This window comes from Oryx dammah, unplaced genomic scaffold (assembly GCF_014754425.2).
Source record: "Oryx dammah isolate SB20612 unplaced genomic scaffold, SCBI_Odam_1.1 HiC_scaffold_2, whole genome shotgun sequence".
Classification (NCBI taxonomy): domain Eukaryota; kingdom Metazoa; phylum Chordata; class Mammalia; order Artiodactyla; family Bovidae; genus Oryx; species Oryx dammah.
Window position 1 is genome coordinate 29,906,632 of NW_024070186.1, and position 23,586 is coordinate 29,930,217.

The following is a 23,586-nucleotide window of genomic DNA, read 5'->3' on the forward strand; positions in this document are numbered from 1 at the left end:
AAGAACATTTCTGTTTCTTCCTCTCATACTACTTTGTTCATTGCTCTGTGTCTGTTTCTGAAACATAGAAACTCTTTAGGGAACTGCTTTGATTTTTTTTTTTTTTTAATGCATTGAAGCAGCGTAAGGCAGTGTTTACAATGTTTTGATAAAATAAAATTTTCAGTAAAATTATTTTACTCTCATAATTTCAAGTCGGGTTAGTTCTTCCCTGGTGGCTCAGTGGGCAAAGCATCAGTTTTGAAAATTATTAATGACCATATGTTATTTTCTGTTCTCTTAACTGGAGCTTATAAACTCTTACTAAGTGCAGATATGTCTGTTTAGACAAAACAGTTTATTCATAGTGTTAAAGAATTGGGAGGATTAGTTTGCACTGTCATTGGACAATCATTGTACATTGCTTTTTATACTGAATGTACTCTGGGTAAAAAAGTGAATCTGAATAAGTACTGAAAAGTGCAATTGTATATAAATACGACTGGGTTTTGGTCTAATCCCCTAATTCAAAATGGCTCAGAGAAGGGTCAGCCAAGCGGTAGAGGAAAATGAGGCACCTTTTCATTCTTTAAAACTGCTTTATAAAAATGGATTTTGGTATCAGCAGATAAAAATTATTTAAAAAAATTTTTTAATGTATTATATGTAATGGTGCTGATGATTATAGAAAATATGTTTCCTCATTGTTTTACTTATTTATTATAGGAAAAGTAGCCATCAAAAAAGAAGACTTGTGTAACCACAGTGGCAAAGAAACTTGGTTTTCGCTACAGCCTGTTGATTCCAATTCAGAGGTTCAGGTAAATATTAAGGAATAAGTGATGGAAGAGATTGTCACTCACAGAAAAGAAGTGAAAAATGAACTGATTATACTCATTCATACAGAGAGAGCTTATCATACTTATTTTAAATTCTGGCACCATGCATTATATAGCTCTGGTAACATATAACTGGAAGAAAATGCCTTGCCACATGAAATCAAGAATAATGTATGTGTATGTGTTTGGGGGGTTTATATTAGGAGGACATTTGTTTCCCTGCCTTAGTTCTTTTGTTTGAGTCACAGTAGCAAATTAGTAATTTTTTTAGATGAGGAAGAAGTTTCAATGAAAAAGATATGTTTTATTAACTCAGAGGAGAGTCCTTAGAAGTGTGTGATCTCATCTATTCTGATCAGGATGCTGTCTTTACTCTGGAATAAACTAGATTTGGGCCAGTGTTATTCATTCAAACTGTGCCTAAGCCCACCATGGAGAGCCTTCATACCCACTGTGTTTCCTGTTGTTCACCTTTCTTTTTATTTGAAAGGATATCATTACTCATTTCAAAGCTCTTGCTTTAAATAAGAGATCTTTCCTCTTGCCAAAGTGAGAGATCTTAAAGATTCTGTGTGTGAGTTAAAGAAATATGTTTAGCTGTGTAGCTTAACTTTGTATTTGTTTCTGAAAAGTGTGAGCTGCTCTTCGAAATTGTTATTTCTATGTAAAGGGAATCCTTTTTCTTTTTTTCTGGTAACCTTGTTTATTTATAAAATATGGTAAGGATTGTGAAATTGTTTCCCAAGGGCATAACTGCAAGCAGAATTCTTCCTCTCTCAAAAGAAGTTATAATTTGCCACTGTGACTCAAACTGAAGTTTAAGGCAAGAAAAAAGTACTGCATGCACACCCACAGATGTTTGCAAATAAAGTGCCCGTGTCTCTGTTTCCTCATAACCTCTCAAGCATTCTGTTTGATTAAATTCTCAAAAAATTAAGTATTTGTTTGCTAAAATCCCTTCTTAAGTATAAAATATAATTGAAACTTTTTTCCTTTCCTCACTCTATTCCATTTTAATGTTCTTTTCTTTACATTTGACAATAGCTTTTATTCTTATCCCAGTTGTACTATTTGGTAAATGATCCAGGTGAGAGGCAATGTGATGATATGGAAAGGGTTTTAAACTTGAAGTGTAAAAATGTAGGTCCTAATTTTCATATGTGGTTATTTTACTGACCTTGAATTTTATTTCTGTAAAATGGGAATGAAAGTTACCATGTTGACTCAAATGATTATGAGAATTAAGTGAAATACCTTTAAGAGTACTTCAAAAGCTGTTAATAGCTATACAAATGTAAAATGTCTGTTTACCACTAGTCAGTCAGGTGTTCATTTCCCTGATATGCCTTTACCAGAAGGCAGACACGAAAGTTTTGAAGTGCTTATTTTTCTCTTTAATAGTTGTAACAAAAAAAGAAAGATATGGAAAAGACTTTGAGAACTGGTCTAAAAGGAAGTTTGAAGATTATTTTAAAATGTAGTTTATTAAAGTCCAGTGTTTTTCTTATGACTAATGTGATTTGTTAAAGGATTTAAGGGACCCAGCTCTCCAAAGTTAGTTATTTCTGTAGAATACTCTTTATATAATTATTGGAGATGGTATTAGAGATCAGTACTGGGAAACAGACTTTTTATTTGATGGTGTATATTTAATGGTATATCAAAAACGTGAAAATCTGCAAATAGCATTTAACTGTTAGATATTGTTATATGTTTTATTTGCTATGAATTATTTTCATGACCATGAGTTATTAACCTTTACAGTTCTTTTGTCTTAAATGATAGTTAACTTTGTAAGACCCAGTCACTACTTAAAATAAATTTTAGAAGGAAGAGTATTTCAGTGTTTGGGAGGGATGCGTAACACTGATCACATTAATGTGTACATTGGAAATATTGTTTGGCCCCAAAACGGATCTCAGAATATTAAATTAACCTTGTGAGTCTGAGAAAGATAGAAAAGCAGCTTGATTCATACAAATTCTATTTTGTTAATAAATTTGTTTCTTGCATAAGTTTTACAAAATTTCATAAAAATGTCATGGAGCTAAGAGCAATTGGTGGAGCCTTAGGATAAAGCAATGAGACAGGTTGAGTTCAGCAGGAATTTAAACTAATAATTACCATTAGTAATTAGAACAGCATATACCATGAACAGTACTAAGGACTTAATATATATTATTTAACTTAATCTTCAGATTAGCATTGTGAGTCATAGATAGCATTATGTCCATTTTATAGATGTGGAAAATGGACGCATAGAGGTTAAATGATGTCTGCAAAGTTACAAAACTATTAAGTGGTGGAGCCATGATTCCTATGAAGAGCTTATCTGATTCTTAAATTCCTAACCACACTGTTTTACTGCCTTTCACTTTTCTGTACTGTTGATCAGAAAAAGATTCCAACAGATTATTAGGAGAATCACTTAGGAAAATCTGAGTATAAGGCACTGAAGTGTACCAAATTAGCTCAAAGAAAAAGGGAAAGATGATAGAAAGTTCCTAGGGAGCTCCTTGGAGTATGATTATAGGAACTTTAATATGACCAATGAGAGCTAAAAAGTTGTCAGGCAGTTACAAAGGAGCTGCAGATTCTTACTAAAACAGACCAGATACAGTTCACATAGTCAAAATTGTTTTTAAGATTTCTCATAAAGTACACTAAAATATTGTTTTTAATTTCTCATAAAGTACAGTAAAACATTGGCTGGTTTATTTGTTTTTGGTTGACCCATGCATAAAATAGCTGGCTTGCATTTGGCACCATGGCAAATAAATATATACTGCATAGACTTTCTCTCAATACAGCAGTAGGTACTGCAGAAGGGACCCAGGAATGAAACCCACTGATGTATTTCTCCCTACTCATGTGTTCATTGTGCTCATTTGAGTATAAGTGCTTATTATTTAAATAGTGTTTTTTTTTCTTTCCCTTTTATTTTGTAAAGTGAATAGTTAATGTTTTCTGTTTCCCCTCTAGTTTTAATAACTATTCACTTTGCAAAATGAAGGGGAAAGAAAAAAATGATTTAATGATGGGATTCCATTGTATTCCTTTTATATGTCTGATGAGACTACATGTCTCTCCCTTCTGCTTCTCTCCATAAACCCACTCTGATTTCTTATTGACAACTAAAAAAATGCCATATCAGTCTTTAAACCTGTTTGACCATATGGCCCTGTTACGCTAAGGGCCGTAGTCAGGCCCTTAGACCCCTCACCCTAGACCTCTAAGGTCTGACTCAGTTCTCTGTCACAGTTTAGAGAGAAAATTTGGCAGATTTGGGTTAGCCCACTGCAATCTAATTTGATATGATTGGGGAGTAAAGTTTTGGGGCTTGTCCTATAAGGAAAGGGTTTAGGGTTGAGGAAATGATTGATACCTGCTTCAGGGTAGATACTTGATTTCCTGGCTCCAATTGGCATTTGTACCCAAAAGAGTTGCTAAGTTATTGTTGCCTAAGGATCTTCAACTGTGCATGAGAACTTCACTCATTCTTCAGTAGATAGGATTCCTTTCAGTGCTAAAGTTCTAGGGAAGTAACATGCAGAAACATAATTTAGCCCTCAAATAAGAAGCTCCCTTAGTAGTAGGATGGGTTTTATATCAAAACAATTAAAAAATTGCTAAGAACACTTAACCGCTTACCTTGAATTGTTTCCCAGATGCTTTATTAAATGCTGTTAATGTTAATTTTTTTTCAATTTTCTTTTCAAACATTCAAGATAAATAATATTTCATGAGTGCATTTTTCTATACTTTTTTTTTCTTTTTTTTTGGTTTTGTTTTGCAGCATTCCTCTATGGCTTGAAATATTCTTTTCTCAACCTACTCTAACCTGCCTTCAGACCCCACAGTGGGTTGGAGGGAAGGCATGGACAGCTCTCACTAATGTTACTGTGTTACTGAGTCCGGTGGTCGTTTTTCAGTCCTCCTCTTACATGGTCTTTCAGCAGCTTTGGGTATTGTTGACTGCTCCCTGTTTTATGAAGCATCTTCTTCCTTAATTTCTGGTCCTGGTTATCATCTTACTTCATTCGATGTCCTTTCTCTGTATTCTTTGCCACCTAAACAAAGTTAGGTGTTGTGTTGGTACCCCTTCCTATAAATTCTCTTTTGGCTAAGGTGATCTGCAGCCATGCTTTTAAAGCTGTTTGGTCCTGGAGTTCACCACAAGCTCTTTAAGTATTTTTCTTTCTTTCTTTTTCAGGCATTATGATTAAAAAGTATGCTTTTATATTTGATATGACTGATTAAACCAAATCGCTCATATGGAGAAGTTGGTGTTCTCATTAATTAAGGGTATTTGTCTCAACACAACTTGTACAAGCAGTAAATCCAGATGCAGTGTCAGTCACATCCTTTTGCTGTAATTGCTTAGTTAATAAGTCTTTACCAACAAGCTTATCTTGAATTTCTGGATCATGCCATAAGTTATTGATTGTTTTGTAGGGTTTTTTTTGGTGTGTGTGTGGGTGGTAATATGGCTTCTTCCCTATTTAAAACAAGCATTAAAATAAATAAATAACAATGTATTCTTATATGCAACTATGTGTATGTTTTTTGTTATAAATTTATAGAAAACATTTTTTAAAATAAATAAAAATTTAAAAGTACAGTGTTTATAGCAAATAATGCATACATTAGGATTCCTTTAAACATGTCCAGTTAAGACATAATGAGTATGTAGGTATTTTAAAAACTGCATCTGTAAATTTGTAAACATGGACTAATAAAGGAATGAGTCATTCTAGATCAAAATAAATAATTTTTGAAGAGAAAACAAATCCATCTGTAAATAGAAGATAATTAAGTACAGCCTTTATTTTTTTCATTAGATAGGCAGCTGTGTTAAAATGATTCATAGAATTAATTATAATATAAAAGAACATTGACCAGAAATCTCACCAGAAGTTTCCTTCAGATGAAGAAAAATTTTCATCAGTTGAAAATTCCTGAGTTCTGTGAGATTATTGTTAAAATTTAGTGTTTTGTGATTGAAAACTAAAAAAAGTTTAGACTCATGCAGTTTTTAAGTGCATGTATTGTGTTTTGGCGAAATACCTGTATTCATTTGACTTTCCCAAACTATGCAAAAATTTATGTAATATCTACAATATGGTATGAGAATATATATATACTATAAAATAATCCCAGATTTTTCTATGTGAAATTTTTATAATAGTAGCTGAAATAAAGTTAGAATATAAACCCTCAGATAGTACCAGAGTAATATAAGCTTCTAAGTATGCTGCTTATACATATTAACGTGGTGTAGTTGCTTATATCAACCTATCATGATTAGTGCTCTGAAATATATATAGAATAAGGCCCTCTAAGAATTTGATTTGTTTTTAAATGAGAAAGTAGAAGATGATCAGATATTTGATCTTCCATTATTTCCTCACATATAAAGGGTATATTATTTTGTTATTGAACCTTCCTTATGAGGATGGATAATAAGAAAGCTATGGTGGGTCAAATCACACTGCACATTTATCACCAGATACAGTTTCTTGTCAGCATCTTACAGTTACTTCTTTGAGAGTACCGTCCCTGTTATTTTTAGTCGCCCTAGGATTCTTTATCTTCTGTTTTCATCAGTTTTACTATGCCTTGCCTACATGTGGTTTTCTTTATATTTATCCTATTTGGGTGTTCCTAGGGGCTCTTGCTTACTGTGCCTTGATGTCTGTCTTCAGTTTAGGAAAATTCCAGGCAAACTCTTTCCATTTTTCCCCTTGTTTGTTCTTTCTCTTCTCTTCTGAGACTTTAGTTACATGAATAATAGACCATTTTACTATGTCTCATATGTCTTTTATGCACTCTTCCTCTCTGACTAATCTATCATCTATTTCACCAGTCCTCTTTTCAGCTATGGCTAATCTGTGGTTAAATACATGTTCATTTTGGTTATTTTATTGCTTAATTCTGTGTTTTTCATTTGACATATTTTATCATTTCCGGATATTGGCTCAGTTTTTCATTTCATTTTCTATCTCAAAAAAAACCCCAAACCAAACTCTTGTCAGTTAAATCCATTGTCTATGTCTCTTACTAATCTGATCCTCTTTGTCAGGTTTTGATTTTTTGGGTTTTGTGGAGGGGGTTTGGTGTTTGGTCTAATGGCATGTTTCATAATTTTTGATGGAATGCTGGATATTGAAATATGAAATATTTTAGAGATAACTTGAAGCTCTGGATATTTTTTCCTCCCTCCAGAAAAATTTGCTTTCGGCATGTGGTTAGGCTAGAGGCTGATCTCTTTAACCCAGTTAGGGATTTGGCTGATTCCAGGCTAGATTTCACTCACTGTAAGGCTGATCTATGTTGTTCACCTTTCCTACTCAAGCATAGGCCTTCAAAATTCCAGCAGAAAGCCTGGGTGTTTACAAGGGCCTCTCTATCTTGGTGGGCCCTGGGCTCCCGCTTTTATCGTTTTCAGCATGAGATTATAGAAAGTTTTGAGTAAGCTTTTTAGCCTCTCAGGCCACTGCTGAAGTTAGAGAGTCCCTTTCAGCAGCTTCTTTGGTTGCTCTACCTGCAGCTTCTGTTTACACCTCATTGGCTAGAACTGTATCTTATGGCTATCCTTAGCCACTGTCCCTGGCTTCAAAGGAAACTAGGAACTGTTTTGCTGAACTCATAATGTTTTACTGAAACCTGGTGGCTTAGAGGGTGAAGCGTCTGCCTACAATGCTGGAGACCTGGGTTCAATCCCTGGGTTGGGAAGATCCCCTGGAGAAGGAAATGGCAACTGACCCTAGTACTCTTCCCTGGAAAATCCCATGGGTGGAGAAGCCTGGTAGGCTACAGTCCATGGGGTTGCAAAGAGTTGGACACGACTGAGTGACTTCACTTTCCCCCCTCCCAGCCCCAAATAAACTTGTTTTAATGCTCTCCAGATTTATAAAATGGTGACAGATGTAAGTAAAACTGAACTTGCAGGTGAATATAGTAGGGAATACCAGATTTTTCTTAAGTGTTTTCAAATATGGGTTTGTAACACTAAAAAGGACCTTCAAATAATTTTTAAAACTTTTTGTTCATTTTCTTTATTTACTAGAAAGCAAAACACATTGGTAGTAGAAACTTTAAAAATCTAGATGAACTTGAAATCGTACCAACCAAAGTTTGATCAATGTTTTGGTAGGGAGCTTTGTAGTAATTTTATATAGCAATACATGTAGTATGTTTTATTTTTACAAATTAACTTTGAATTATATACCCTATTTTGTGATTTGTTTCTTTTACTAAGTATCATATATATATGTATATTTCCATGTTAAATTATATAATGAGGGTAGTACCTTAACAGTTTAGAAGTTAGTTTCCTTAATTCAGTTCATAATGCTTTTTAATTTTAGTGTTCCACCCTAGTAGTATGTATCTTGTGTCTCCTTGCTCTCTCTCCACTCTTTTTTTGACCAGGTTAATACATAATTATGTTATTGTTGACTAATACCAAAAGAATGTTCTGTTTAACAGCCAGTGGAAGTAATGAACATATTAGGTAGGCTCTTACTCAATGGCAATGATTCCTGTAGAACCCCGTTAAATATCTTCTTTATTTCTAGTCTTGACTTGATACAGTGTTCAGTACATTTGATACAGTGCATGATATTGTCAGTGAAATTATACTGTTCTTCTACTCTTTATTAATAGTTTTTATTGTTTTTAAAATAGAGTAGATCCTAGACATTTTCTGAGAAGCATTTGGGAGTGCCTTGTTGGTATACAGTTTCTACCATAAAACACATTCATGTTAAAATGGTACAACTGCTTTGAGATGTAAATGTGGACGCAGTTGGCTAGGCTCACTCATGAGTCACATGACACAGATGCTGGTGTGACAGCAAACTAGGATTCAGAATTTTAGTTGAGTCATAAATTACTACATATCATGGACCTTCTTGAGATCACTCTTGAATAGTAGGGGTGTGAATATTAAATGCCTGATGAATGAAAGACCTGTTGTATAAATCGCATATGATTTTATAAATAATTTATATCTAGGTTTTTAGTGGAAGGTTTGCTAGATCTAGTTCCAATTCCACCTAACTGCTAATTTTATGGCAACTGATGCCTTTGTTTTTTAGAGCTTAACTTTCTTATGCAGACTGTTATGTTGAGATACATCAGTGCTTATTGCTCAATCCCTTGAGCTTTATAGTCAGTGAACCTCAGGATCTCTCTTGTATAAAATATGCCCATTAAAAATAGGCTGATTCAGGATAGATTTCTGCATATGTCTAAAGGCTTGTTTCAAAGAAGAATAGTAACTAGATAATAAATGTTCCATCCTCTGATGAAATTACTTACGTCATTAGTCTCTAGATATCACACCCTTGAAATCTTCACTTGGCAGTGTGACAGTTTGTCATGTCAGTTGGGTGGAGGTAATCTAGCACCAATTCTTAACCAGTTCTGAATTGCTCATTACCAGTTTAGAATTGCTCATCCCTGATGGCAGGGTAGAAATAATCAAGTCCTGGCTTATATTGTTCCTAAGCCTTTGTTTCTTGAGAAGTTGATAGTTTGCTTTAAACTTATACTACTAAATTTTAAAAGTCCATTTATTAATGGCTTTTTAAGAAAGTAGCCCTTATTTTCATTCTTAGTATCCTATGTTTTCATCAGTGTTCTTCGCCTGTTTATTGTCTGTCCAACTAGATTGTAAGTTCTTATAAGCAGTAACTTTGTTTTACTTTTTTTTTTTTCCCCTCAGCACATGGCTTTGGGATCTTAGTTCCCTGACCAGGGGTTGAACCTGGGCCCTGAGCAGAGACAGCATAGAATCTTAACCACTGGCCTACCAGGGAATTCCCAATGACTTTATTTTATACTCATGTAGATTCCTACCCACTCCTACAGTGTCTCCTAAAATACAGTAAATATTCCATAAATCTTAATTATTTGAGAAAAGTAAGTGTGACAAATTGAATCTTACCAGTTTTAAGTTACTTTTATTGCTTAGATTTGTATGATACTATCTTTATACTTATCTTTTCTGGACAAAACATTCTGTGTCTTTAAGTTGCTAAATTCAGATTTTCCTAAAATGTGTGTTATCTTCCTAATTCATGATAATTGAGATAAATAAATATTTGTTGACTAGGGAATAGAATTCTTAGATTTGAATATCATGTTTGATATAAGCATTTGACTGCTTAACTCTCAGATTTTGATCTGCATTGTTGGTTATAAGTCATTTAACACGTACTTGATGTAGACAAAGCCATGTGCTAAAGATCACTAAAATTTAGTTAGTGGATAACTAAATGTTATGAGTGCCATTTGAAAAAGAACATACCTTTATAGCACGTGGAACTCTGTTCAGTGTTATGTGCCAGGCTGGATTGGGGGGAATTGAGAGGAGAATGGATGCATGTATATGTATGGCTGAATCCCTTTGCTATTCACCAGAAACTACCACAACATTGTTTATCTGCTATACCCCAATATAAAATAAGAAGTTTTTTTTAAAAAAGAATATACCTTTACTTAATATTTTGTCAGTAAAATAGATTTCTCAATTTTTGACTTTTTTTTTTGTCTTTATAGGGTAAAGTTCACCTTGAATTAAAACTGAATGAACTGATAACAGAAAATGGAACTGTGTGCCAGCAGCTTGTTGTACAGTAAGCATATTTCTTTTGCCAAAATCAACTAGAAATAATTCTCCATTTTGTATTCTTTGACTCTTAAGTCAACTCCTTATTTTAAATACTTCAAAATCTTTTTTTAAGAAATGAACTCTGCTGTTATTCCTTTATTAATTTGTTTTCCAGTTTATTTTCTCACATCTAGTCTACTCAGGTTATATATGAGTCATTAATTCATTCAGCTAATAATTTCTTTAATGTGTGTTAAATGATAGATGTAGGGTGTTTTCATAGGATCACAGATAAACATGTGTGTATAACCTAACAGGAAGGAGTTGGAAAAGCTTCCTAGTAGATGGCCTCTAGAAACTCCAATAGATAAAACCCAGCAGGGCATTAGGGACCCTTAGGGCTAAAACTGAATGTGTACCTTGAGATTACCAGTGTTGATTCTTACCTGCTTTGAATTCCTTTTTTACACTTTTGCTCTCAACTCATTTTTATCACCCAGACTCTAATCTTCTAACTGTTCAGTAAATCTGTTCCAGCCTTTTCCCTCTGTCCAAAACCCTTCCTCTGGGCTGTCAATAAACAACTGAATATCCCTGACTTCTGAATGTTTTCTCTATGTCTTAACTGATATGTAGTGAATATCCCGTGAAGTACTATTGCCTCTGCTGCCTTCTTAGTTCAGTTGCTCAGTCGTGCCTAACTCTTTGTGACCCCATGGATTGCAGCACGCCAGGCTTCCCTGTCTATCACTAATTCCCCAAGCTTACTCAAACTCATGTGCATTGAGTTGGTGATGCCATTCAACCATCTCATCCTCTGTGATCCCTTCTCCTCTCACCTTTCAATCTTTCCCAGCATCAGGGTCTTATCCAGTGAATCAGTTCTTTGCATCAGGTGGCCAAAGTGTTGGAGTTTCAGCTTCAACATCAGTCCTTCCAGTGAATATTCAGGACTGATTTCCTTTAGGATGGACTGGTTTGATCTCTTTGCAGTCCAAGGAACTCTCAAGAGTCTTCTCCAACACCACAGTTCAAAAGCATCAGTTCTTCGGCACTCAGCTTTCTTTATAGTCCAACTCTCACACCCATACATGACCACTGGAAAAACCATAGCCTTGACTAGATGGACCTTAGTCGGCAAAGTAATGTCTCTGCTTTTAATATGCTGTCTAGATGTGTCATAGCTTTTCTTCCAAGGAGCAAGTGTCTTTTAATTTCATGGCTGTAGTCACCATCTCAGTGATTTTGGACCCCCCCCCCAATATAAAGCTTGTCAGTGTTTCCATTGTTTCCCCGTCTATTTGCCATGAAGTGATGGGACCAGATGCCATGATCTTAGTTTTCCGCATGTTGAGCTTTAAGCCAGCTTTTTCACTCTCCTCTTTCACTTTCATCAAGAGGCTCTTTAGTTCTTCACTTTCTGCCATAAGGGTGGTGTCATCTGCATATCTGATGTTATTGATATTTCTTCCTGCAATCTTGATTCCAGCTTGTGCTTCATTCAGCCCAGCATTTCTCATGATGTACTCTGCATATAAGTTAAATAAACGGGGTGACAGTATACAGCCTTGATGTACTGCTTTCCTGCTTTAAAACCAGTCTGTTGTTCCATGTCCAGTTCTAACTGTTGCTTCCTGGCCTGCATACAGATTTCTCAAGAGGCAGGTCAGGTGGTCTGGTATTCCCATCTCTTGAAGGATTTTCCACAGTTTGTTGTGATCCATACAGTCAAAGGCTTTGGCATAGTCAGTAAAGCAAAAGAGGATGTTTTTCTGGAACTCTCTTGCCTTTGCAGTGATCCAGCAGATGTTGGCAATTTGATCTCTGGTTCCTCTTGCCTTCTCAGTCTGAAGCTATGTATTCTAGGGGCCAGGGAGCAGGGTCAGCAATACTCTCCTACTGCTGCTCCTAACAGGCTTCCCAGGTGGCGCAGTGGTAAAGAATCCACCTGCCAGTGCAGGACATGCAAGAGACTTGCATTCCATCCCTGGGTCAGGAAGATCTCCTGGAGGAGGAAATGGCAACTCACTCCAGTACTCTTGCCTGGAAAATCCCATGGGCAGAGGAGCCTGATGGGCTACAGTCCATGAAGTTGCAGTCAGACATGACTGAGCCACACATATACTATACTGCTGCTCCAGACTATTCTCCCAAAAAAACCCCAGCTCCTTTGATACATTCTCTTTCTGTATAAATATATTTTTATATTATGTACTTATATATGTCTGCTGCTGCTGCTGCTAAGTCGCTTCAGTCGTGTCCGACTCTGTGCAACCCCATAGACGGCAGCCCACCAGGCTCCCCCGTCTCTGGGATTCTCCAGGCAAGAACACTGGAGTAGGTTGCCATTTCCTTCTCCAATGCATGAAAGTGAAAAGTGAAAGTGAAGTCGCTCAGTTGTGTCCGACTCTTAGCAACCCCATGGACTGCAGCCCACCAGCCTCCTCAGTCCATGGGATTTTCCAGGCAACAGTACTGGAGTCTACACACACATAAAATACTATATATATTACTTACTTAGTTAATTTCTTCTGAACTCTTTTAAAGAAGGTTGCACATACCATAATCCTTAATATATCAGTATGTGTTTTCTAAGAATAATGACACTATTATAAATAGTATAAATATAATATTTAAATGTACTCTATTACAGTTTTTGAATTTAGGAAATTTAACATTGTTACAATAAAAGTATTATCTATAGCTTTTATATTTCAGTACTTTACAGTTACTACATTTTACTTTTGTCAACTGTTCCAATAATGTCCTTTAGACATCTTTTTCTCTCCAAAAATGTATACAGTCCAAGATCATGTGTTACATTTAGTTGTAATGTCTCTAATCTCCTTAACCTGTAGTCAGCAGTCTTTAGCACTTTTTGTCTTTCATGGTATTGAAATTTTTGAAGATACAGGCCAGTTATTTTTTTTTTAGATATTCCTCAATTTGGATTTGCCTACTGAAAACAGTTAAGATTTGTGTATAGTTTTTCTTCTAGACCGAGAGCATATAGTGAAGGTATTTGGATTAGTCTGCCTTCCACTATTCTCTCAACTCTGTTCAGTTTGGTTATGTTGTATACATGAAATACAGTTAAGTGGATTGATTTGCTTTGTTTGTATTTAGTTTAATGTTTTTCCCCATCCTTGTTGGTTTACTTTTATTTTTTGAATATGTAGAATATCTGGATGACTTCAGAAGTCAAAACTATACCAAAAGGCATTACTCAGAGATGTGTTAAATTCCCCTCTCCTTATATCCAACTCTAGGCAACCATAGGGGCTTCCCTGATAGCTCAGTTGGTATAGAATCCACCTGCAATGAGGGAGACTTGGGTTCGATAGCTGGGTTGGGAAGATCCCCTGGAGAAGGAAAAGTCTGCCCACTCCAATGGGTATTCTGGCCTGGAGAATTCCATGGACTGTATAGTCCATGGGGTTGCAAAGAGTCAGACACGACTGAGTGACTTTCACTTTCAGGCATCTATGATCTGGTTTCTCTCCCTGTATTTTTTGCCTTTTATAGAATGTTATATGAACAGATTTATATAATATATAATCTCTTGTATCTTTTACTTAGTATACTGCTTTTTAAGATATATCCATATTATATATCAGTATTTCATCCTTTTTTTTAGGTATTTTTTATTTCGTGTAATAACTTATTCGTAGATACTGTTGTCCTTGTTTTACAGGTGATGAAACAATGCACAGATTAGTTAAATGAGTCCAAGTTCATATGGGAAGAGTGGAGTCTGGTTTTAAACTCCGGCAGTTTGATTTTTTTTTTAGTTTTGAAATAAATCATAGATTTACAGGAAATTACAAAGTACAGAGAAGTCCTTGGTACCCTTCACTTAGTTTCGCTCAGTGGTTACCTCTTACATAACTATAAATACAATATAAAAACCAGAAAATTGACATTGCAGAGTATACATTTTATCATTTTATCATGTGTAGATTTGTATAACTACCACCACAATCAAGATACGACATGATTCTATCACTGTAAATATCTCTCTTATGCTAGCCTTTTATAGTCACACCCACACTTCCCCTACCACCATCCCTAATCTTGCAACATCTGATCTGTCTCCATATCTAAAATTTTGTCATTTCAAAAATGTTATGTAAATGGACTCTTATAATATGTAACCTTTGAGGTTGGCTTTTCCCCCAATCAGATCCAGCCAGTTTTTGTGCAGTTTTCAAAATCTGTTTTGCCAATTTCTGTCTTTTATTTAGTGAATTTATACCACTTTTAATATAATTACTGATGTTAGGCTTCAGTTCTGTTCAATTCAATCGCTCAGTTGTGTCTGACTCTTTGTGATGCCACGGACTGCAGCACACCAGGCCTCCCTGTCCATCACCAACTCCTAGAGCTTGCTCAAACTCATGTCCATCAAGTTGTTGATGCCATCCAACCATCTCATCCTCTGTTGTCCACTTCTCCTCCTGCCTTCAATCTTTCCCAGCATCAGGCTTTTTTCCAGTGAGTCAGTTCTTCACAGCAGGTGGCCAAAGTATTGGAGTTTTAGCTTCAATATCAGTCCTTCCAGTGAATATTCAGGACTGATTTCCTTTAGGATGGACTGGTTGGATCTCCTTGCAGTCCAAGGGACTCTCAAGAGTCTTCTCCAACACCACAGTTCAAAAGCATCAATTCTTTAGTGCTTATATCTACCAGGCTTAAATCTACCATTTTATTTTTTTATTTTCTGTCCCCTATTTTCTTTTTCCTGTGAGTTACTTGAACATTTTCTAGAATTTAATTTTATCTGTAATTTTTAAAAAATCTACACTGTATCTCTTTGTTTAGTTTTTTTTAGTGTTTGCTTTAGGTTTTACATTGTACATGTGTAACTTGTAGTCTACTAGTGTTGACATTTTGTCAGTGAGAATAAAATGTAGAAACATTACCTTCTTTTAATCCTCCACCATTTGTAATATAATTGTATGAAGTATTTCTTGTACAACAGTAAGAACTTCCATCAGTGTTACAGTCTTTCAGCTGTCTAACACAATTTAGAAAAGAAGAGAATTCTAGTCTCTTGTATTTAGTTACATATTTGCTCTTTCCATATTTTTTCCTTCCTGTCATTTCAGGATCCCTTCTTTTATCACTGTCTTTTACGTTTAGAGAATTTCCTCTTATCATTATTTTTAGGATAGGTCTACTGGTTACACTTTCTTCAGTTTTTCATTATGTGAAAATGTCTTGATTTTTTTCTTCATTCCTAAAGGATATTTTCACTGAACATAGAATTCTTGGTTGATAGTTCTTTTTTTTTCCTCAGCACATGAAAAATGTACTATTTCCTTTTGGCCTCCATGATTTTTGATGAGAAATCCACTATCATTCTAATTGTTTTTCCTATGCAGATTTTCCTATGTTTCTCTCTGGATACTTCGAAGATTTTATCTTTGTCTTTCATTGTCTAAGTGTTATTGTTTGACTATAGATTTGTTTGGCTTTAGCCTGCTCAGCTTCTTGAACCTACATGCTTATATCTTTTGCCAAATTAGGAAATATTTAGCCATTTTTTCTTGTTACGTTTATCAACCCTGCTAGATTTCTCCCCTGTCCTTTTGAGACTCCAGTGGCTTGAATGTTAGAACTGTTATTATCCCATACATACCTGAGGTTCTGCCCACTGCCCCCTCTCTTTTTTTTTCTGGTCTGTTTTCCCTCTGTTGTTCCTATTAGGTTATTTCTTTAAGCTCACTGATTCTTTGTTCTGTCTGTTCTACTCTTGGACTCATCTGAAGTGAAGTGAAGTGAAGTCGCTCAGTCGTGTCCGACTCTTTGCGATCCCGTGGACTGTAGCCCACCAGGCTCCTCCGTCTGTGGGATTCTCCAGGCAAGAGTAGGTTGCCATTTCCTTCTCTAGGGGATCTTCCTGATGCAGGGATTGAACTCATCTGTGGAGCTATTTTTATTTTGGTTATGGTATTTTTAAGTCCTAAAATGTCCACTTGGTTCTTCTTTATTTCTTTGGTAAGACTTTTTTTTTTTGCTGAAACTTTCTATGTTTTCATTTATTTCAAATGTGTTCATAATTGCTCATTGAGTCATTTTTATGATGCCTGCTTTCACATTTTCTATCAGATAAGTTCAGCATCCATGTTGTCTCAGTGTTGTCATCCTACTGATTGTCTTTTCTCATTTAAGCTGGAGATTGTATGGTTTTCAGTTCTATCCGGTACATTTTGGGAATTATGTGATGAGACTCTGAATCTTACCAGACTCTGACTCTCTGCTGGTGGGGGAAGAGGGGTTCCTATTCATTATTATCATGTAGAAATAGAAGCCCAGGTTCCTGAGTCAACTGCTGTCGATACCCCTGGAGGAAGGAGAAGAGTTCCTTGTAACTGCTGAATGAGAGCTGGTTCAGGCTCCCCTTTGCTTTTTCCTGTTACCACTCTGACTGGGACAGGGAGGACTACCTTATTACTGTTGCCTGTGGCCTCCAGTGATATCCTGGTTGGGAGGAGTCAGTTACACCTACAAAGTGGTGAAAGTCTAACCTTCCCGCTCAGCCTTCTCCGACGCCACCCTGTCCTGGAGGGGGAGGAATGGTTAGACTTGGTGGCGATGGAAATCCGTGTTCCTCACGTGGTCTCTACTGACTCCACAGGAAGAAGGGCTCATTACAGCTTGTCAGAGGTCAAAGTCTAGGTTCTCACCTCAACTTTAGGCCTTTGTTGATGGGGGTGTGAGGGCAGAGCCAGTGTTTATCATGGTGTTTAATTGGAATAGATGGTTATTGTCTAAAAATGGCTTCTATCTTGCTAAGCTGGCTAGAGAAAGCTGGCTTCTCTCTGGGCACTTGTCTCTTCCCATTGGTACTTCTGGGTTGGTAGCTTCTCTGGTACTCAGTCTGGGATATATAAGGGATAATAAGAAAACCTAGGGAATTCACTGCTGAGTCCCAATTTTGTTGGTTTCCAAGATCTCTGATTGACTTGCCTTCTTCTCTTCACTTTTTAGTTTTATTATGTTTGTTCAACATCCTGGGCTTTTAGCCATGCTTGATGGGAAGAAGAGGGACATATGAATGTACTCCATCTTGTCCTAGAATTGGAGACCAATTCATTTCTTTTTATTTAAGAATAGTATTCCTTTGCATGGAATTTGTTTACACATTAACCAGTTGATGGATATTTGAATTGTTTCCCATTTGAGGCTGTTGTAAAGAAAACTGCTATGTGGACATATATTGATCCGCATTCTTTTCTTCCTTGTGTTTTTCACTTAAGTCTTCACTGTCCATACTCAACGTCCATAGAACAATGGAACTCCAGTAGTAGCTTTGTGGGGTTTATTGCTGATTTCTTAGCTTTAGAGGTATTTTGAAGTTTGTGATGTTTTCTTTTTTCAGTGATGTTCAAGCCATGGCTTTCTGTGCTGTTTTCTTTGTGCTCCTTGCTGAACTTAACAGTTCTGGGGAGAGGTCTGTGGAAAGTTTCATATCCCAGTAGTTGCCGTTACTCTCCAGGCCTGGAAAGCTCCCCATTGTAGCATTTCTTGAACTTCAATAAGACTTCCATCCACTGATCTTTACCACATTCTTTCCTTCTCCTATTCTACTTTCCTCTAGGCCTTTTTCCATGATCTGTCACTATAGTTATTTTCTTACAGGTTCCCTAAACTCCTCTGCCCTTCTCTTCATCCCTTTAATATGAATGAACTCAACCTCTTCCTTTGTGTTCAGTGTGCACCTGAGTATTACTAGAGAAAAATCACACAGAAAGACTAATTAAATTCATAGTCACAAACCTCACATGGGTACTTGACAATTAATGTGGAGTTTTACTGTGTTTCTCATTATACCTGTGAGATTCTCCATCTCTGCAAACTGTAAATTGGTCACAGCTTCCTGAATCCAAATCTGCAAACCCGGATTGGCCTCCATCTCATTATCCTTTATGCTTAGTAGATGCGGTGCCCCTTCTCTTGTTGTGAGTGAGTTCTTACATTTGAGCTCTGGGTTCTCTGTCTTTATCCTACTAAAGGACTTTGCTCCTTCATTTATCCCTTCTTCTGTTTCATCAGTGTTATCTGCTCTTTTAGGTTATTCTCAGTAGCATATAAACATGTTCTAGGATCTCCCATTCTAAAAGACATGTCTTCCCAGGCCTCGTCTCCACTCCCCTTTCCCACTACCATCCCTGTTTATCTGCTCTCCTTTGAAGGCAGACTTCTCAAAGTAAGATTGTCTAATAGATATGAGGGGGGTGTATGTGTGCGTGCATGCATGTATGCATACTCGCTCTGTTCACTGTAGGCAGTGTCATCCCAGTAGCAATGAATATGCTTACTTCCTATATACTTGATTTCTAAATAACATTCTCCAGTCAGGATTGTACACTAGATTTTTCTGTAATTATGAAAATGTCTTTTGCCTTAATTGTTCATTTTGGTGGCCAGTAGCTGTGTGGCTTATTGAAAACTTGAAATATGACTAGTGCAGCTGAAGAACTAAATTTTAAGTTTTGTCTAATTTTAATTAATTAAAATTTAAATAGCCACATGTGGCTACTGGCTGCCTATTAGACATGCTGCAGTAAAAAGAAGGTGAATTTTTTTTAAAGTAGTGACTTGTTTGAGAGTCACTGAAACAGAAAAATATAAAAGATGAGCCTAGAGCATCTATGGAGTCAGAAAGTAAGGAATTGCTCAAAAAATAATGAGGGCATGTAGAAAGGATGTTGAAGTCAGTTAGAAAGAGCTCCAAATAACCAAGTCTGGGACAATTTGAGCATCAAAGTGAATAATGATAATAATAGATTACAGTCTGTAAAGTAAATATCAGTGAGCCAGTGCTGATGTAACAATTAAGTACGTGGTAGAGAAAGGACTGCTTTTCCTTATTTGTGAATATAGGACAAATGATAGAAATAAATCACTATTAGCAAGTACTACAATATGGGCATAAGTGTAATGACAGACAGCATATATGCATAGTCTCAAAGAATAACACTGTAAGATGTCTGATAGGTACGTACCATCTTAACTGGTGGTGGTACTCACTTGTGTCTGACACTTTGCAACCCCAGGCTCCTCTGTCCATGGAGTTGTCCAGGCAAGAATATTGGAGCTGGTTGCCATTTCCTCCTCCAGGGTATCTTCCCATCCCAGGGATCAAACCTGCCTCTCAGGTCTCCTGCTCGGCAGACAGGTTCTTTCCTACTGTACCACCTGGGAATCCCCATCTTAACTGAGTGCTCAAAACTAATGTCACCAATAGTGAGACATTCAATACCTCCTGGTAAGTTGCATTAAGAAGGATACCAGGATGCATAACCTTAGTCTAATCATAAGCAAACATCAGACAAATTCAATTTAAGGGATATTTTACAAAATAACTGGTCAGTACTGTCAAGATCATGGAGCAAAGAGCCATTTTGGATAGAGGAGACTGAGTGGACATGACAGCTAAATGCAGTTTGAGATCCTGTGTCACATCATGTGCCAGGAGAAGGACATTGGTGACATTTAAGTAAGGTCTGTAGACTAGTTAACTTTATTATTAACTAACATCGTATCAATGACTTTTCTGTTTCTATAATTCTACTCTGATTACACAAAATGTTAACATTGGGTGATGGGTATACAGGAACTCCAAATATTTAACAGCTTTTTGAAAGTCAAAAATTAATTCAAAATAAAAAGTTTGAAAAATTGTCTACAGCTTGTGCATCCAACCCAGATCTTTTTTCTAGCTCCAGACTCATTGTCCACCTGCCTTTTTTGCCTTCCACTCTGATGTCTCACAGCACACAAATTTAACACATTTAAAGCTGCAATATTGACTTTTATATCTGTTAATGTCTAACTCTTCCCCACAGCATTAGCAGATAGTACCAGCGTCCACCCGATTGATCAAGCCAGAAATCTGGAGTCACTTAAAATTTTTTCTCCTCTACCCCACCACAGATAGGATTGTTTTTATTGGTTCTATAAAATTTTTTCTTGAATTTTCTAATTTTTAATAAACATCTACTGACATTTCCTTATTTCAAACCATGAATCATTTCTTACCTTGACTATTTCAATAATCTTTTAACTCTTCTTTCAGTCAGCAGTCCATTTTGTTTGTAAGCAGCCCAGAGCAGTCTTTTGGAACATAAACTAGATCATGGCAGTCCCCTGCTCAGACACTGGAGTTTGCAGTGCATTTATTTAGAATAAAATTCAGGCTCCTTATCATGGCCCATAGATCCAGCAACCTCCCCTGCCTTTTGATCTTGTTTTGTTGCATACTTCCTATGAATATGCTTGTTCTCCCAGTTCTTTGAGTGTGACATTACTCTTCTAGCTCAGAGATCTACATCTGCCTTTCCTTTTGCCGGAAATGTCCTTATGCCCATTCTTCTTCTAGTTGGTTCATTCTTGTTTTTTTTTAAGTTTCAACTTAAATGTCACTTATCCTAAAATAGGGTACCCTATTCTTTGTCTTCCATAGCACTTGCCACTATTTGTAGTTATTATTATTTTTTAGTTATTGCTTGTCATCTTCAGGTAGACTCTAAGCTCCATGAGGACAGGGGCAGTGTTTGTCTTACTCACTTCATGGCCCCAGCATCTGGCACTTAACTAGGCACTAAATAAATTTTAAAACAAACAGATAAATGAAGAAAGGTTAACATTTGACTTCTTAATGGATGAATAGAAAATAGCTTGTCTAGAAAAAAGTGTTTTTTTCCAAAAGGAAAAGAATAATACAAACAAAAATATGAAGTCAAGAAACAGCATGGTATTTTGTGTGTGTGTATAATTAAAAGCAGTTTGATGTTGCTTGATATATGAACATTGAGTCAGAGATTGATCAGAAATTGATGAAATAGTCTGGAGCTAGTTCTTAGAGGCTCTTATGTACCATATGAACTTATAAAACTTAGGAGCTTATGGAACTATTGGAAGGTTTTAGACAGTAGAGAATGGACAGATTTGTATCTGGTGCTGCCAAAGCGAGCACCTGATTTGCATTTTAGAAAGATCAGATTTGTGACAGCAGTAAGTACAGAAACTAGGAGGTGAACTTGAAGGATATTACGCTGATGCTGGAGAAGACTCTTGAGAATCCGTTTGACTGCAAAGAGATGAAACCAACCAGTCAATCCTAAGGGAAATCAATCCTTAATACTCGCTGGAAGGGACTGTTACTGAAGCTGATGCTCCAATAATTTGGCCACCTGATGCGAAGAGCTGACTCATTGGCAAAGACCCTGATGCTAGGAAAGATTGAAGGCAAAAGGAGAAGGGAGCAGTAGAGGATGGTTAGATAGCATCACCAACTCAGAGGATATGAATTTGAGCAAACTCCAGGAGATAGTGGAGGACAGAGGAGCCTGGCGTGCTCTAGTCCATGGAGTCGCAAAGAGTTGAGCATAACTTAGCAACTGAACGATAACAATAAAGGGTTGTTGGATTTACTTTGTGAAATCCAAGTGAGAGTGGATTCTGTGCCAGAGCAATAGTTGCAGATATGAGAAGAGAGGCCAGATGAAGTAATATTTAGAGAGTAGAATCACTGAAACATATTGATTGAGTAGATAATAGAAAGTGAGGAGGAAGGAGGAATTATTCCGGTATGGCTCCTAGATTTCTAGTTGTGTTTAGGGGTGGTGATGGTATATACAACAAAGAGAAAATACTGGAGGAGGAACTGCTTTAATAGATGATAGTGAGTTGAGTTTTAGCTGCTCTTGAACATCTATGTAGGGATTTCCATCAGACATTCAGATACAGAAGTCTTTAACTCTGTGGTGAGATCTCATATACAAGTGTTTTGTTGATAGTAGTTGTGGCCAGAAGAACAGATGTGATAGATTGTAGTAGGCTTAAGGGAGGTTATGTAGCATAAAGAGAGCAGTTGCTAGCAAATCCAGTAGTAGAGGGCTTCCCTGGTGGTTCAGATGGTAAAGAATCCACTTGCCAATGCCAGTGCAGGAGACCTGGGTTCAGTCCCTGGGTCAAGATGATCTCCATCGTCTTGAGAAAGGAATGGCAACTCACTGCAGTATTCTTGCCTGGGAAATCTCATAGACAGAGGAGCGTGGCAGGCTGCAGTTCATGGGGTCACAAAGAGTCAGACACGACTGCAGCTAACACTTTCGGTTTTTTCCAGCAGTTAGAATTAGAAAAACCTGAAGCATACAGATAGGTGTTACAAAGGAAGTTAGGGTCAAGGAAACCAAGAGAGAAGAGAGTTTCAAAGAGAGAGTGATCGGGAATATTGCATGCCGCCAAGAAATCCAGTGAGAAAACCCCTGAAAAATATGGATAGCATTTGACACTCAGGGGACCTTAATGAGGGGAGTTTCCATGGAATGAAAAGCAGAAAAAACTGGATTTCAGTAAGGGGAGGAGTGAATAGGAGGTCGAGAAAATAGAAAAATTAGATAGGTGCAAAGTGACTTGAAGTCCAGGCAGTAATTTTTATTTTAGATTAACGGACTGAGGTAAAGAACCTCAGGAGAGAAAATTGAGACAAATTGAATATATGGTTGTTGCTAGTATATGGAAATTGTTTTATATCCTGCAACCTTTTTACATTCACTTATTAATTCTACTATCTTTTTAAAAATAGGTTCTATTCAGTGTTGTACACAGTCAGTTATGTCATCTGTGAATAGACCGACTTTACTTCTTCCTTTTCAGTCTGTTTCTTCCTTTATTGTACTGGCCAGAAACTTCAGTACAATGTTGAATAGAAGTTGTGAGAACAAACATTCTTGTCTTATTACTTATCTTAGGGGGTAATTTTTCAGTTTTTTACCACCAAGTACAATGTTAGGTATCCATCATCAGGTTGAGAAAGTTCCCCCTTTGTTCCTAGTTTGCTGAGAATTTTTACCAGAGATGGATATTCAGGTGATCTTAACACTTATTTTTTGTTTTTATCTGTTAAAATGGTGAATTTTGTTGACTGATTGAATGTTTAAACCACATCCACTTGGTCAATGTTGTGTTAATATTGTTACCTATTGCTGGCTTTGATTTGCTGAACTTTTGTTAAGGATTTTTGCGTCTCTATTCATGAAAGATATTAGTTTATAGTTTTCTTATAATGTCTTTGGTTTTGTAATCAGGATATTAATGGTCACTTTGGATGAACTGGGACATAGTCTCTCCTCTTCA

General features: G+C 36.5%; 1 protein-coding gene across 2 annotated transcripts in view; it reads left to right on the forward strand.

Annotated features, from left to right (window-relative positions):
- Window positions 1-23,586, forward strand: part of RASA2 (RAS p21 protein activator 2) — a 121,389-nt gene that overhangs the window by 40,960 nt on the left and 56,843 nt on the right. For both annotated transcript variants that reach the window (XM_040233936.1, XM_040233937.1), the window contains exons 4-5: window positions 706-800; window positions 10,386-10,462. In XM_040233936.1, the coding sequence (XP_040089870.1) occupies window positions 706-800; window positions 10,386-10,462 (172 nt within the window). The remainder of the gene's footprint in view (window positions 1-705; window positions 801-10,385; window positions 10,463-23,586) is intronic.